This window comes from Nematolebias whitei, chromosome 9 (genome assembly GCF_014905685.2).
Source record: "Nematolebias whitei isolate Nwh7 chromosome 9, NemWhi1, whole genome shotgun sequence".
Classification (NCBI taxonomy): Eukaryota; Metazoa; Chordata; class Actinopteri; order Cyprinodontiformes; family Rivulidae; genus Nematolebias; species Nematolebias whitei.
Window position 1 is genome coordinate 43,699,986 of NC_056506.1, and position 14,876 is coordinate 43,714,861.

Here is a 14,876-nt window from a genome sequence, read left to right on the forward strand (position 1 = left end):
TGCAGACAAAATTAGTCACAGTGTGGATTTATTTATTCCCCATTTAAAAAGCTTCAAAATGATCCACGGTTTGTTAAAATTTGGCAATTTATCACCCAGCCAGGCGACAGGCTAGTTTTCTTTAGGAGTGCTCGTTTGAGAACTTCTTTTTTTTTTTGCATGTGGAGGGATATCTAGAATTTTTGCTGCATATTTAAACAGAAAAATCCACACACTTTGCAATGGTGCCAAACACAACAAAGGATTTGTTTACTCCATGGCAGCCAGTAAGAAAAAGTCTGTTTCAAAGGAAAAAATAAGGACAATAAGCCAAAGGATTATTTCAAAAGGCATACCCGCTACAAAACTTTTATGTAAAGGCAGATTATGAAGATTATATATGCTGTTTTAGTTATTAGGATCACTAGCTGGTGTCTTTATGGACTCATTTGTATGCAAATCTTAACTACAGCAATAAATGAGCAGATGTCATTTTCAAGTCTAAACTTCTGACATTAATCTATATTAGGGAACATCTATTTTGTTCCTAAATAATATAATTTTTACATTTTCTAACATTGCTAACTGATTCATGCATTGTTTAATTTGGCGTTCAGACTGCTGTTAAAAAACAAAAGTTATTAATTCAAACATAGAAGGTCCACTCTGAGGTTTTTAAGGCTCAACAGCTTTTTCTTCATGTGAAACAAGCATTGTTCACAAATAATTCATATTTAAAGACTTAACAAGTATTCATAACTGCACATAAGTGTACATACTAAAGTAATACGAAGTTCGTGACAAGTAAATTACAACTTCAAAATAAATCCATGAAGAAACATCTGTTGCGCAAACTCATTTTATTAAATTCATATTTACCATTATAATGCTAATTACATAATTCACTACATTTAATTGTAATTTTAAAAGGAATCTCTTAAATACCAGCTGTGTTTAGCTAATTAAGCGTATTTCTAAAGTAATTGAAGTCCTTTGGGTGCTAAGACGTTCACAGCGTTCTGAGTGCGTTGTTGAGACGCCGCATCGGAGTAAACATCCCAGGAGGAGACGCGTTACGCCTTTCATTACCGTTTCCCCATCAGAGGAAATCTTTGCGAGTCCACAAAACATAAAAAGCAGAATAATAGAAAAATGTTTAACCGGGGAAGGGAACTCGATCAGTTTGCTTCATTTTTTGAGGCTTCGTCGAAGTTCTCCACGAGATCTGTGAGGCAGAAAAATAAATTAAATCAGAACTTTGTGCTGAAAAGCAGACACTTTGTTCTATAATGATAAAAAGTATTTTAATTTTCTGCAAATTTACATTTTCATATCCTTTATGCATTTAAAGCAGTAAAATATCTGTGCCCTATCGTGTTATTTTGAATGCAATCAGCACAACGATGACGTCTCTACCTGGTACGTCGTCGTCTTCTTCTTCTGCGTGCTCCTCTTTGACAGCTTTCATGTCCATCGCTGCTGAAACAAACCCCAAAATCCAAAATTAATTTCTTTATTTCTATATTATCTTTATTTTATTTATTTAAAAGGGCGGTGCTCATTAATCAATATTTCACAAATAACAAATGCGCTAGAATTAGCACCACAGCTAAATTTCTCCTGAGCAGAAAAACAGTTTTTAAAACAGGTGCGTAAAACAAATACAACACTCGATTAAAACAATCCATAAAAACAAACCAAGCAAACATCACGTTCTTTAAATTACGCAGTTAAAATCGACCCATTTCATGAATAAGTATGATTTTCTTTGAGCCAAACTGAAAACAGAATAATGGTCAGAGCCTCTTTTACATTCTGGTAGTTCGTTCCATGAATGTGCTCCTCCGTCAAACTGAAAAACTGTTTTATTTTGTTTAATTTAATTTCTATGTGATACACAAAGCCTCCTTTTGTTTGTATAGTTTCAAATCAACTTCCTTTTATTACAGAAAGCTGTGTGGTAAAATCAAAATATAAACATTGTTTTGTCTTTACATTTTAATAACGTTTTATTGTGTAAAAATCGTTGGATTTGGCCAAAAGCTCATAAACAAAGTCCCAGTACTTTTCCATCGGCCGTACGGGGACTCAAAAACAAAACCAACCTGTCACGCACACAAAAATAAAGAGTCTGCGAGTGCGTAAACATGCAAAATATTCAGTTTGCTTCAAGCCATTTGAACAAAGAGCAGCTGGTCGTCTGAGTCACCCGTGGACCAGCGGGGTTTCTGCTTAGGAAATTAATAAAAGTGTCATAAACTTGAGCTCCGTATAGTTTCCTTTTATTTTAACCCTCAAGTATTCTTCAAAATTAGCAATCAACGCGTCATCAAAACTAATTAAATCAAAGAGCAATCCATACAAAGCTGGAAATTAACACTGTTTCCATTTCTTATTTACATGAATTTAAATTTGCATGTAAAATTATTCAGATTAAGATTTAAGCACCCCAGATCAGAAGACACCGGCTGAAAAGTTGCTGGAAGATGTAAACAGAAACGGTGAGGACATTTTCAGGAAAGGAACAGGTTTTAACCTCTGCAGAGGAAGAATTTCTTCACAGTTGCATTAAATTTAAAGAACTGCTAAGCTTTACGACAGCTAGAGTAAAAGGTAACAGTGAAAAGAGTTTCTGAGAAACTGAGGATCATCTGACATCCATGTTAGCCCCATGCATTCCAGGGCAGAGGGGACTGTTTGGACCTTCATGTAGGAGGAACTAAAAAAAAAAACAATTTGAAAAAGCAAACCAGAGAAAAACCAGCTCCTCGGGACAAGACTTAGCCATCCACCTACATACTGCAGACAAGAGAGATTCTCAAGGACAGATGGAGCGAAAAAAGCCGACGTTAAACGGGAGAATCTAGTAAATAAACAAGTCAAAAGTGACAACAGCCTAAACGACACACAGGACGGACGGGTCCGAGACTCGCACGTAACATCAACAGCTGTCTGTGCAAAAAGGAACAAAACAAACCAGAAATGACATCGATTTTGGGTCAGCTGTGCCACAACGCTCGTTTAAAGAGTCCCTCCAGCCCATTAAGTGACGATGAGGTCCTGGTTTGTTCATTTAACCTTTATTTACAGTAGTCCCTCGCTACTTCGTGGTTCGTTTTTCGCGGACTCACTCTATCGCGGTCTTTCAAAATAAGATTGGACATGGCACACATTTGGCTGATTGATGGATGAGCCGCACGATAGGCAGGACATTTTTATTTAAAATAAATTATTTAAATTATTTAGCACCTCCTGCACCTCTGTGCAGTCCACACTGCAGGATAAGCTTCCTCCTGCAGCTGATCAGCTGTTCCCTGTGCAGAGTGGAGAAGTGGGCGTGGCCAAGAACGCTTGCAGGTGGCTGAGAGCAGCGGAGGCAAAGAGAGGGAAATCATGACATTTGTGCTCTTTTAGAACATTTAGAATCATTGTTTAGAATATTGCAAGAGTGTGGGAAGGGTTTAAAATGCCTCTCTCTCTCTCTCTCTCTCTCTATATATATATATATATATATATACACACTAAAAATAAACTACTACTTAATAGTTGTACTACTATTCCTACTTTGCGGTTTTTCACTTATCGCGGGGCTTCAGGGTATGGATCCCCCACGATAAACGAGGGACCACTGTACAGGGTCACTGTATATATATATATATATATATATAAAAATTTAAAAAAAGACGTTTGAGCGACTTTAAACCTGAAATTTTATTTAGTTTGTTTTCGTTCTCTCTTTGATAAACCAAACAACTGTGGATAAAACTATTCAATCAACATCTTTTGTTAAGAAGCGTTTTTTTTTAATGCTCGTGGTCGCCTTTTTGTGTGTCTTAGATGTCACCTTATGAACTTAAAAGAAGTTTTATCTCCGTTCAAACCCCAGACAGAGCTGTTAACTTCAAAGGAGCTTCGGCAAACCTTCAGACTGGCACAGATCAAATTTACATCCCACATATTCGGCAAGACGTGTCTAAATGTTACAGAGAAAGTTTAACCTGAAGTGATAAACATGGAATCACCACAAACCTCCTGATTTATGCTCAGATTATTAAAACGTTTAATGAGTGGGTTTGGGCCTCGTGTGCGTGCTCACATTGCCGTGGGAACTGCTCCGCCAGCTTGCGCAGGCTGCTGAGGCTGTCGGCTCCCAGCTGGCTCAGGATGCCCGGCAGCATCTCGGTCAGCTGTTTGGTCTCAGCGTGGCCCGTGATGGCAAAGGTGTTCGCAGACAGAGACGCTTGAACTTTGGGGTTGTTGAAGTGAATCACCGTCCCGTCATCTTTTATCATATTTACCTAAAAAGGGTCAAAACAAAGCATTCCAGCTTCAAAGTGTAAGCGAAACTTAGTACAGTATTGATGCATGTAAACAATAAAATGCTTCAGGAGTTCCACATAAATGGACATTCAGGGGTATCATGACACAAAAGAACATGTATGGATTCATTAACATTTAAATAACTAAAAGCAACTGTTAGGCCATGGGCATTACGAGCTTAAAAATAGATATGTTCAATGTGCTTTGCAGTATTTACAATAATAAAAATTATTCACTGTAAATATAAACAGGAAACTGAGCCATGACGTGAAACAATGTATCCAGTTTACATCACGTTTTACTTGCACCTTCGTGTTACGCGTGTTTGCTGAAAGCGCGCTAAAAATAAATCAAATGATGCGTTTGGGGCTTTCAAAGTCTACAATCCTGATAAATGATTCAGAGTCTAACAAAAATAAAACGGCACAAACACGCCACGACACTCCTCGGATAACTCACCTCTTCTATGCCTGCGATGTTGTTCACTGCTAGTTTCTTCAGCGAGCCCTGCAGTTTTTTGTCATCAGCTGTTGCCGTTTTGTGAACGACCTTTTTCTTCCTGCGGGCAGTCCCCTAGGAGGAGAACAGGTGCCCCAAAAAAAAAAAAGATTGGACAGCTTAATGAAACAAGACATTAAACAATAAAAACACAGGATCACACTACTCTGTAGTTAAAATTTTTGAATTCGTATACTACTGAAGCTTTATCTGCCAGTTTTTGAGTAAAATTTGGATTTTTATTGGTATCAGTTTAAATAAATGTTTAAGACTGCGAGACATTTGTGTAATATTTTCTTTTCTTTCAATTCAAACGTTAATTGGCACATAACTGATCTGAATTCTGGATGTAGCTGACCTAAAATCATAAACAGCTCGTCTCTATGTACAATACATTCGTTAGAAGTCAAAACTTACACATTTCTCATAAGTTTCAAGATGACATCACCAACAGCTCTTCCCCATTTCTTGGAAATTATTTTATATAAAGTTACTATATTTCAATAACTTAAAATTACTTTACCAACAGCAATTTAAAAAGGGTACATCTTTGACGTCAGTATTATGAAAGAAAAACTAGATTCTACTTGTAGACAAAATAATGTTTACAAAAAAGGAAGTGATTACCACTAGTTAACGCCACAAAGCTTTTCCCAAAGTGTTTTAATAATGTAAGCTTGAAAGTTACTTTTGTAAGTTGGAAAAAAGACTATATAAAACATAGCTCAAATAGATATTCTTCAGCTAAATTAGACATATTATTCTTATTAACTCCTTTTGAACACATTTACTTCTGTTATAAACTCAAAGTTGTGACATTAACTTGTATTACCCTTTACAAGCGAAAAGTTTAGACCAAGGATTTTACCCTGATTCAGGTAAACCCGAGCGTATGACATGGTTAGACTTTTCGTGAATCTGTTGCTGATCCATCAAACTGGTCATATTTGCTTAAATATCATGGTACAAAGAGAAAGAGTCTATTTAGATACACATTTTGCCAAAATGTCAAAATCTTTTGTAAGAGAAATTCCATTACTGGTGAAAGCAATATAAAGTAGAATTACAAAATATTGTGTTTGTTGGTCTAATAATAATAGTGCTGTAGTGTACAACAATGACTTTCCCAACAAAAATAACAAATATTGCCACCTAGTGTGTGTCTGAAGCCCTCACAGTGGATATGAACAATGCCACTGGGGCCACAGATGAAGAGGCCAGCCAGTATTATACCTGATAAAGGGACTGCTGAGGTCAGGAGAAAAGGTACGGCCGAGTCCAAAATACCTTTAAACTTCATAAAATGAGCAACAGCTGAGCCAAAGACAGGATCTAAATGCAATGTCTGGATATTTTTCACCACAACAGCTACAGAAATGGAGATATGTCAAGAAGTGGACGGTACCTTTCCTCCTATCCGGACCTGAGCCTGAAGTTTGGCGAGCTTCTCTTGATTCATAGTGTTCTTCTGGTTTAATAAAAATGAAAATAAATATTATTAAATACATTGTACTCTGTTTACACAGCTCAAACAACAAGACATGGATGGATTTGACTAGTCGAGTGTTGAGCAATAGCTACAATTTGAGACACCAAACATGTGTTTTGACCGCTTTATTTAGGTTACTAATATCACAGAACACAAGAAAAATGAAGACAGACGAAATTACAGACTACGTTATTTTAAAACAACACCTGTCTAATATTAAGCTAGCTAAGCGTGCAAAGTGAGCGATGGACTGTGCTAATGCTAGCTAGCCTAACTGGTTAAAAAGACACGGTTAAATTAATTTGTTTTTGGTTCTTGGCTACATCAAAATGTAAGGCTTTAAAATAATCAACTGGGCTGTTTAAAACACAATTAAACGGTATATTTACCTGTGATTGGAGATTATCAGTCCGCTGAACAGTTCTTGCTACAGACGGAGCAGTAAGGATTAGACCATAGTTAATTCCGGTGCAACATACAAAACTTCCGGGTTTGTTTTTCAGAATAAAAACGTCATAACGCATTTTATTTTTTCCGCAACACCTTTACCTTTTGTAAACGTTGTAAACCCATCTAGTAAATCTCTACTTATATTATAATAAAAATACTGTGCATACACCGGCTTTATTATATATTTTCACAATCAATGCGGACTTTTAAACTTGTGACTTTACATATATTTCCGGTTTTACACCTGTATTTTTTTGTCTGACTTGATCTGATTTAGCGTCGAAGAGCACGCGGTTGTGTGGATGTGATGTCACGTGAACACGCCTCAAAAAAAAAAAAAAAAACTGTTAGCTGTAACGGAAGCGACGCACGCTCTGCGACGTTCAACGACTTTTACTGTGAAAGGCTTGCAGTTGAACATCCGGGTCATTGGTTTATCGACCGTTAGCCATTACCCGCTAGCTGCAGTTGCGGGTAAAGAAAGACAATTAAAATGCAAACGTCAATAGCAAATATCGCTTTTTTTTCGTTGTTTCAGGTTTTATTGTCTTTGTCGGGTTTTCTAGAGGTCGTGGAGGCCTCCAGTGGGAGAGGTGAGTTTATATTTAGAGTTAAAAATGTTAAAGTGTAGCCTCATTGAAAGTGCTGGTCTTTGTGTGAACATCCTGGATCATGGTGTGTGTCCTTGATGATTGAACAGGTGTGTTAAGTCACAAAGATGGTTAAAATCCAGTTTTTCTGGTTCACCTGATAACAGTAATACAACTTCCGTTACTTTTACAGAAGCATTTTTAAGTATTGTGATCTTCCCAGGGAGGTATTTTTAATTATATTTGGTAGTTTTTAGATGAAAAAAGTTATTAGAAATCTAATAGACCACAGAAAACACCTCTTTAAAGCTAAAAATGTTTCACTTAGCAAAGAAACTCCACCACTACACACTATTTGACAGTTATTTTCATGTTTTGTTGTGAAATCTGTTGTGTATTTTGTTCCTGGAAGATATAAAAAAAAAGAAAATCATCTGTTTTGTTTGTTCTGTCACACTTGGTTAGTTTTCCTCTTCTCTGTGTACTTTTCTCAATGGTTTAGAAAGCGTAACATAAAGTCCTGGACACTTGGGTGATCTCTGATCCCAAAATATACAGTAATGGTTACAGTGTATGTTAGATTATTTTAACATAACTAACTCAGCCTCATCATTAAAACATCTAAACAAATGCCGTAAAGTGTTTCCTGGTATAGTTTTATGACAGTCCTTTGTATTCATTCCGTATTTAGGGCAGATCCGCCCTGTTGTGGGGAAATATAAAACCGGTTACGCAAAGCTGATGTGCTCATAGATGCTTTCTTTTTGTATTCCTGCAGGATTTGGAGATAATATCCACTGGAGGACGCTGGAAGATGGCAAGAAGGAAGCTGAAGCCAGGTGGGCTGAAACAAGACAAAGACTTTTTTTTTTTTTGTGCAATATAAACTTGTGTAAAAAAACAAACAAGTGGTCCACATTTGTGGAGCTGATTGACAAATTAGTTGTCTTTATTTAAAGGAAAGCATTCTGTACTGGTTGCCAATTTTTTTTTTTGTTCTGCAGTTTTAGTCCGTACCAAAGGTGTATCGGTTTGTTTCATCTATGTTTTGTCTCTGACACGCATTCCTCTGTTGTTGCGTCTATAGCGGGCTGCCGCTCATGGCCATCATCCACAAGACCTGGTGTGGAGCCTGCAAAGGTAGAAATGTGTTCACGCCTTATCACTCCTAACAAAGGGAACAATAATTATTTAGATTACACATGAACAAACATTTACTCACATCTGATTAAAGTCATTAGTGAATTGATGAAGCAGCTCCAACAGGAACTTGACTGCAAGAGATGTTCATGTCTTATTAATCAGATTTTATGCTGAATCTGATCCAGTTTACAGCAACAAAACAACTCATTTGAGTGTTACAAAACTGGTCAAGTTCATTAGTATTCTGAAAACATTTAGCTGTTAGTAAACCACCAGAGTTATTCTCAGGAAGTAGTCATTTTACTTTTCAGTTTCCTCAAACAATGGAAAGCAGCGACTGGTGATACGCTTATGCTGTAAGCTTCACCCAAAGTGTTACGATGACTCAATCTGGGGTAAATAAACTGGATTAAAGTGGAGTTCAGATGTAGCAAAATGCGGGGGTAGCTTCATATTTAAACGTAGTTATAGATTTTTTTTAAATCTTGCAGAAGTAGCTCTACTGTGTAGGAAAAGAAAACGATATAAGGAAAACCTTCTGTGTTTTCCAGACTTAAAACTTATTGCATTTTCTAAAAACTACAAATTAGCATTTATACAAGTTACGTAAACGAGCAGGATATTCTAGAAACTGTAAGAATCTAATTAAAGACAATCTTAAATGTATTGTTCTCTTAAAAGTTACAATAAAACAGCAGTAGGGTAGTTGGGTTGGTAGTTGTACATCTTAAAGTGAATTCAAAAGTCAAAGAATTTTTGGTAGAAAAATAAATATTAGGAAAAAATCTAATTATTTTACGTAAGTGTGTGTTAAAAAAAAAAAAACAGCACTATTGATCAAACAAATTTACAGCCATTTTGATAAAAACTGACAATACATCTAAAATTTTGAGTCTTGTGACGTAGGGCTACACTGTGTACCTAAAGTTGATCAGAAACGCATCAGTGTACTATATACTGCGAAGCAGTTCAAAGTGGAGTCAAAAAATACAAATTCAGAAAATCAGATGGAGCCCCTCCATTCTTCTAAATCACAAGTGTCCAGTCCTGGTCCTCCAGGGCCACTATCCTGCATGTTTAAATTTTTTCTCTGCTCCAGTACACCTGATTTAATGGTTGAAGCCTGTTGATCACACATTGACTCAAATCAGGCGTGTTGGAGCAGAGAAATATCTGAAACATGCAGAGTAGTGGCCCTCCAAGACCAGGGTTGGACACCCCTGTTCTAAATGCCACGGCTGCACATGGAAAGTGCTGCGACCATTAGTGACAGATTATCGCAGCGTTGTGATGTGCAATAATCATGTTTTTATAATATTCTCCAGTCCTGTTAAAGAAAAGTAAATGGTTGAAACTTTCATGTGTGGCCATCTGCGCACGTGTTTTAGACTGCTCTGAAAAAAACCTTTTCTGTTCATGCATTTGTTCTCAAACTGACAAAGAGGCGCGAGGTGGTTTATTACCGTTTCATATGACATGATGTCAGAGTTAAATATTTTTCTTTGTCACAATCAGCACTGAAGCCCAAGTTCGCTGAATCCAAGGAAATCTCTGAACTGGCGCACAACTTTATAATGGTGAACCTGGAGGTGAGAAACTGCTTCTTAACTTGAAATGTTTTGTCATCTTGTTTAACAACAAAAAAATAAAAGTTTTTACTTGTAACATTTTAAACCTGGTCTGTGTGTGTGTTTGTTTTGCTACAAAGCATTTCAGGAAGTTAAAGTTTGTTATGACTGTCTCTACCGTGCAGGATGAAGAGGAGCCAAAGGATGAAGCCTTCAGCCCAGACGGTGGATACATTCCTCGGATCCTTTTCCTCGGTACGAAGCCGCCCTCCATGTAAACACTGCCTGGGCTTCCTTTTGGAGAAACAGAACACAGTAGTTGTGGTTTTCTTTAAATTGTTGAGACGGTTTCGTTGAGTTTTAGGCCCAGAGCCAGCATCACGCTGCAGTGCCGCTCATCGCAGGTGACGGCTCTCAGGAGCTCCGACTGTGACGCTCTTCACTCTGCAGAGCAAACTGAAGAGCCGGCAAATAACCGTGAAGCTACCGATCGATGGATTGGATTAAGTGCAAAAATAAAAATAAAAAAGACAGCGTAGCATCAAACAGGAAATGGTAAAAACAAAAAAAAAACTGCAGATGATGTTGGTATTTAAAAGAAAGAATCAAGATGTCTGGTGAAGAGTTACCACGGCCATTTTTTTCTCATTTTCTTTATTAAAGCCTAAACGGATTTGATTTAATTCACCAAAGCTGAAAAAGTAATTTGAGTTGATTTAAGCTTTAAGACATGTCACTATGACCTGATGACTGGGAGCTTATTTAGGGAAAATAGAAAAATACAGACAGAAGTTTGCCACTCAAAATATCTGTAAATGTATTTATTTATTTTATATAAAAGTGGTCGATGTGTGTGGTCCTTAAATGTTTTAGCATTTCTGAATGTGAATCAGAATTATCTTGAGAAATCAGAGAAAAAACTCAAAGTGAGCTTTTCAGCTTCAAGTTTGTGTTTCGGTTTGAATTAAATCTAAGATATATTTTGTTTGTTTGTTTGTTTACAGACCCCAGGGGCAAAGTCCATCCAGAGATCACCAACAAAAACGGCAATCCCAACTACAAATACTTTTACAGCACCGCAGATCAGGGTAACTATCCACGTGTCTCAATCTACCCCTCGTGGCTTAAGATTTCCAGTTTTATTACATTTGATGCAAATGTTAGATTTTTAGAAATAATTCAGGTTTTCTACAAGTCTTTCATGGTTTCTGGTAAAAGCAGAACTTCGTCACGTTCTGACGCTTGTTCTAAAAACTGGACGAGCCCGTGGCTCGCTTCAAAAGACAGTCTGGTTCCTGTTTGATCAGTCTCCACCCTCGGTACAAGGTCGAACGACGGAGTTCGCCAAGGTCGCGTCTCGTCTCCGATCCTGGAGAAGGTGTCGGGTTCGGGAACCTCGGGGTTTTACAGATGTGGTTCTGTTGGCGTCTTCGGGACGAGACCTTCAGTGTTCTCATCTGGGAAAAGGTGGAACGTTCCCTTCTGGTTGGGAGAAAATAAATATCTACGACAGATGAGCAGTTCATCAAAGTATCGTTTTTTAAAGGAGGAGAGCGATTCAGCGTGACGCGTCAAACTTCAGCTCTTTTCGCCACCTCGCTGATGTTAAAATACCGTTTTCTGTCTTTCAAGTCGTTCTCTTGGATATTTTCAGACTCAACAACAAGTTGTCTTTGCAACAAGCCGCTGGCAGCTAAGAACCTGTTGAAAACTGGTGAAGCCGTCCGTTACGCTTCGACAAACTCGAACCATAAAACATTGTTAGGGTCCTTTTTTATTTTTATGCCTGAATGATTTATAGTTTAGTTAGAAAATCCTCTCAAAATGGTCAGCTACTGGAGTTGGGAGTATAAAAAAGTAGAAAACATTTTTTCAAAGGAACTTCAAAAAGCACCTGAACGGATCACATCACAAACACAAAACATTGAGACATGAGGAATAACGGTTTAACGGTTACGTTTCTCGTGGCTCTTCCAGAACGAACTTTGAACTTGAGCGTATTTTCTGTTTCCCCTCCTCAGTGGTGTCGAGTATGAAGGAGGCGCAGGAGAAGCTGACGGGCGACGCTTTCCATCAGGGTCACACAGGAGACGAGCTGTGAGGAGGTGGCGGGGACTCCGGGCTTTAAGGGCTACACTTCTTCTGCCGGAGCTCCCACCAACGAGCCCTTGGAGTATTTACTCGTACGGTAGAAGCAAGGCGCCGTCTCCGCTGACGGATCCAAAACGAGTTTTAAAACCACCGGTGCTTGGGTGTTCCTTTCTGTTTTGCACGGTTTCTCTTCGCTCTTCTCTAACTTCCTGTCTTCATTTAAACTGTTAATTTGAACTCAAAGCCACTTGATGTCTGTAGAGGATACAATCAGCCCGTTGGCCATCCTGTATGAACTTGTGTGCACTGTTGAGTTGAAAATGTTCCTTTTTAATGTTTTCCCAAGACAGCCATAAAAGTTGTTCTTTTATGAGTTAGAAGAAACAACCGTCTGCATCTAAAACTGATTTTTAACGCCATTAAACTGCTCAGAAGTTGGGTTTTTTGGGGGAAGCTCGTTTTCGTAGTAAATGGTTAGATTATCTCAAAAAATGGAGTTTCTTAAGAATAAATATGCTGCAGTTTAAGAGAATGTGCTCTGATTGTCTTAAAAAGTTAATTTTTTTTAAAGTTTCATTTTATTTTAAAGATGCTAGGAGACTCTTCCACAAAGCAAAAACAGGCCAAATACCGTATTTTCCGTCCTACCTGTCACATCTGTCCAAATAAGTCTAATAAAGTGGAAAATCCATAAAAACGTCGCATCTATTCCGCGTCACCGCCGACATCCCGGAAATGTGGGACGGTGTTGTGCCAAAAATCAATTGGCTGCCAAATGGCGGCTGCGGGGGCGTGCATGAGGACTTTAACAAGAATTTAACAAGATTAACACTTAAAAACAATTATTTGTTTGCTCGACATTATAGCAAATGTGTGTCTCAGTTTCACTTTACTTAATAAATGCACTTTGACGGTCAAACCAGCTGCATTTGATACGCGGAAACATGAGCGCCCAGACGGCGACTTGCTGTGCATTTCTTCTAAATTTAACAAGATAACCACCTAAAAACAATTGTTTGCTCGACTTTATAGTAAAGGTGTGTCTCAGTTGAACTTTTCCTTAATAAATGAACTTCAATGGTCAAATTAGCTGCATTTCGCCGGGGCGGCGCAGAAAAACGAAGCTGATTGGACGGTTGCTCCAGGTGACCTGGACGAAGATGGCAGGCTGTGGCAAGCTGAGTCATTAATATGCACTTTTACCTGTTACATGACACAACGGCATGCCATACAAATGTTAGTGTTTATTGTTTTCAGTCAGAATGAATGAAAACGGTCATATCTCAGCCAAAAATTGGTTTATAAATATGGAAAAATCCATAAATAAGTCGCTTCACCGTATAAGTCACAGGGCATGCAAATTATGCAAAAAACTGTGATTTATAGGGCGAAAAATATGGTAATTGCCACTTTAAGCTTTATAATGGTATAAATGTTAAATCAGATTTTTTAGCTGCTTTTTAAAGTTGTTTTTGTTTCTCATAACGACTGTTAACAGTATATTCTGTCAAACTAAACTTATGTCAATAACAAGATGGCAAACCTCTGAAACAGAATTATTTTAAGGACAGCTGTTTTTAACTCTTAAAGTAACGTGCTTCCAAAGTTCCTCTACACATCCATTTGTGACAATATTTACCTAATGATTTATGTTTTCCAGTCTCTGTAATATCTTATGATCCTGACATAATTTGTATATTTATTCAGCTGGATCGCTTGTTCTGTTCTGCATGTCATGTAACGGTCCTCCTTTCTTTTTAAACTCTTCAAATGAGGAAAGAAGTTGCTTCTGTGTCTTGATGTATTTTATATGACCATGACCAAGGGTGTGGAATAGTTTGATGTACTGAGTGATTTTATGATTCATTTACGACACTGCAAAGATAAAATATCAAGTTTTATTGTCTATGCAACAACAGTGATCCCTTATCGTTGGTTTACATTAATTTGTGGGTATTTAAATATCTGACGGTGAGACAGTGCGGCCACTTTAATGCAGTCAACCTTTCTAACAGCTCTGAACATGTCTGAGGTGGAGCCACATTCTTTTATCTTAAAGGGAAAGTCTGGTCATTTTGGAACTTTTTAATAGTCAACACCTTATCACACGTGACGCCATTCATGGAAAATTGAACAATAGTTTATATTAAACCTCTACACTTTTAACATGACACCATTTGTTTAGTTTGTCTCCATTTTTTTCAGCTGAAACATTAATCAAACAATGCAGTTTTTCCATTGTTCAGTTTCAGTGCGACTCACTTCAACTCTTCTCGGTTCTACATGGTTTAGGTGATTTTTGATACAAGCGTGTGGACAGTCATGGAAAGGATGCTGGACAACTTTTTAAATATCCACGTTCAAAGCGAGCTTTCTACCGTGTAAGTAAGTGTGATGGTCACAAAACCATCACCATCCTCTGCCACCGTTTCCAAAAATGCCCTAAGGCCGAGTCGAGGTCCACTGGTCAGAAGTTCCATGAGGTCGAGTCCACTTGGTCTAGAACTCCATCCAAGTTCTGTCATCAGCCAACAAGCTCAGAAACTTCTGCACCACCTTAGAGTACCACCCCTCAACTGCGTGGGTCCTAAGAATGGAGCTGGAAGTGGATGGACCAGCCAACGGAAAGACTAAACCAAGCTGAGCCCTTGGAAAAAGACCATGTGTGCTGAGCAAAGCTTTATGGAAAGCCAAAAGGGACACATTTCATGCACTTAAACACTCAAGACGCTGACAGTTACACCAGCA

At 38.0% G+C, this 14,876-nt stretch overlaps 2 protein-coding genes across 3 annotated transcripts; one reads left to right on the forward strand and one right to left on the reverse strand.

The window, feature by feature from the left end:
* Positions 1–828: 828 nt before the first annotated feature.
* Positions 829–6,784, reverse strand: LOC119414762 (transcription factor BTF3 homolog 4). 2 transcript variants are annotated; one of them, XM_037681875.1, is made up of 6 exons: positions 6,676–6,784; positions 6,203–6,265; positions 4,759–4,872; positions 4,076–4,277; positions 1,396–1,455; positions 829–1,204 (listed from the first exon to the last, which is right to left on the reverse strand). In XM_037681875.1, exons 2-6 carry the CDS (start codon positions 6,254–6,256, stop codon positions 1,158–1,160), a joined length of 477 nt encoding a protein of 158 aa, XP_037537803.1. In that variant the 5' UTR covers positions 6,257–6,265; positions 6,676–6,784; the 3' UTR covers positions 829–1,157. The 2 variants fall into 2 exon arrangements, with proteins under 2 accessions (XP_037537803.1, XP_037537802.1); XM_037681874.1 differs by having other exon boundaries at positions 1,396–1,458.
* Positions 6,785–7,170: 386 nt separating this feature from the next.
* txndc12 (thioredoxin domain containing 12 (endoplasmic reticulum)) lies at positions 7,171–12,250 on the forward strand. The gene is made up of 7 exons (XM_037681876.1): positions 7,171–7,329; positions 8,105–8,165; positions 8,414–8,466; positions 9,985–10,058; positions 10,223–10,292; positions 11,042–11,125; positions 12,059–12,250. Exons 1-7 carry the CDS (start codon positions 7,230–7,232, stop codon positions 12,136–12,138), a joined length of 522 nt encoding a protein of 173 aa, XP_037537804.1. The 5' UTR covers positions 7,171–7,229; the 3' UTR covers positions 12,139–12,250.
* The last annotated feature ends 2,626 nt before the right edge of the window (positions 12,251–14,876 follow it).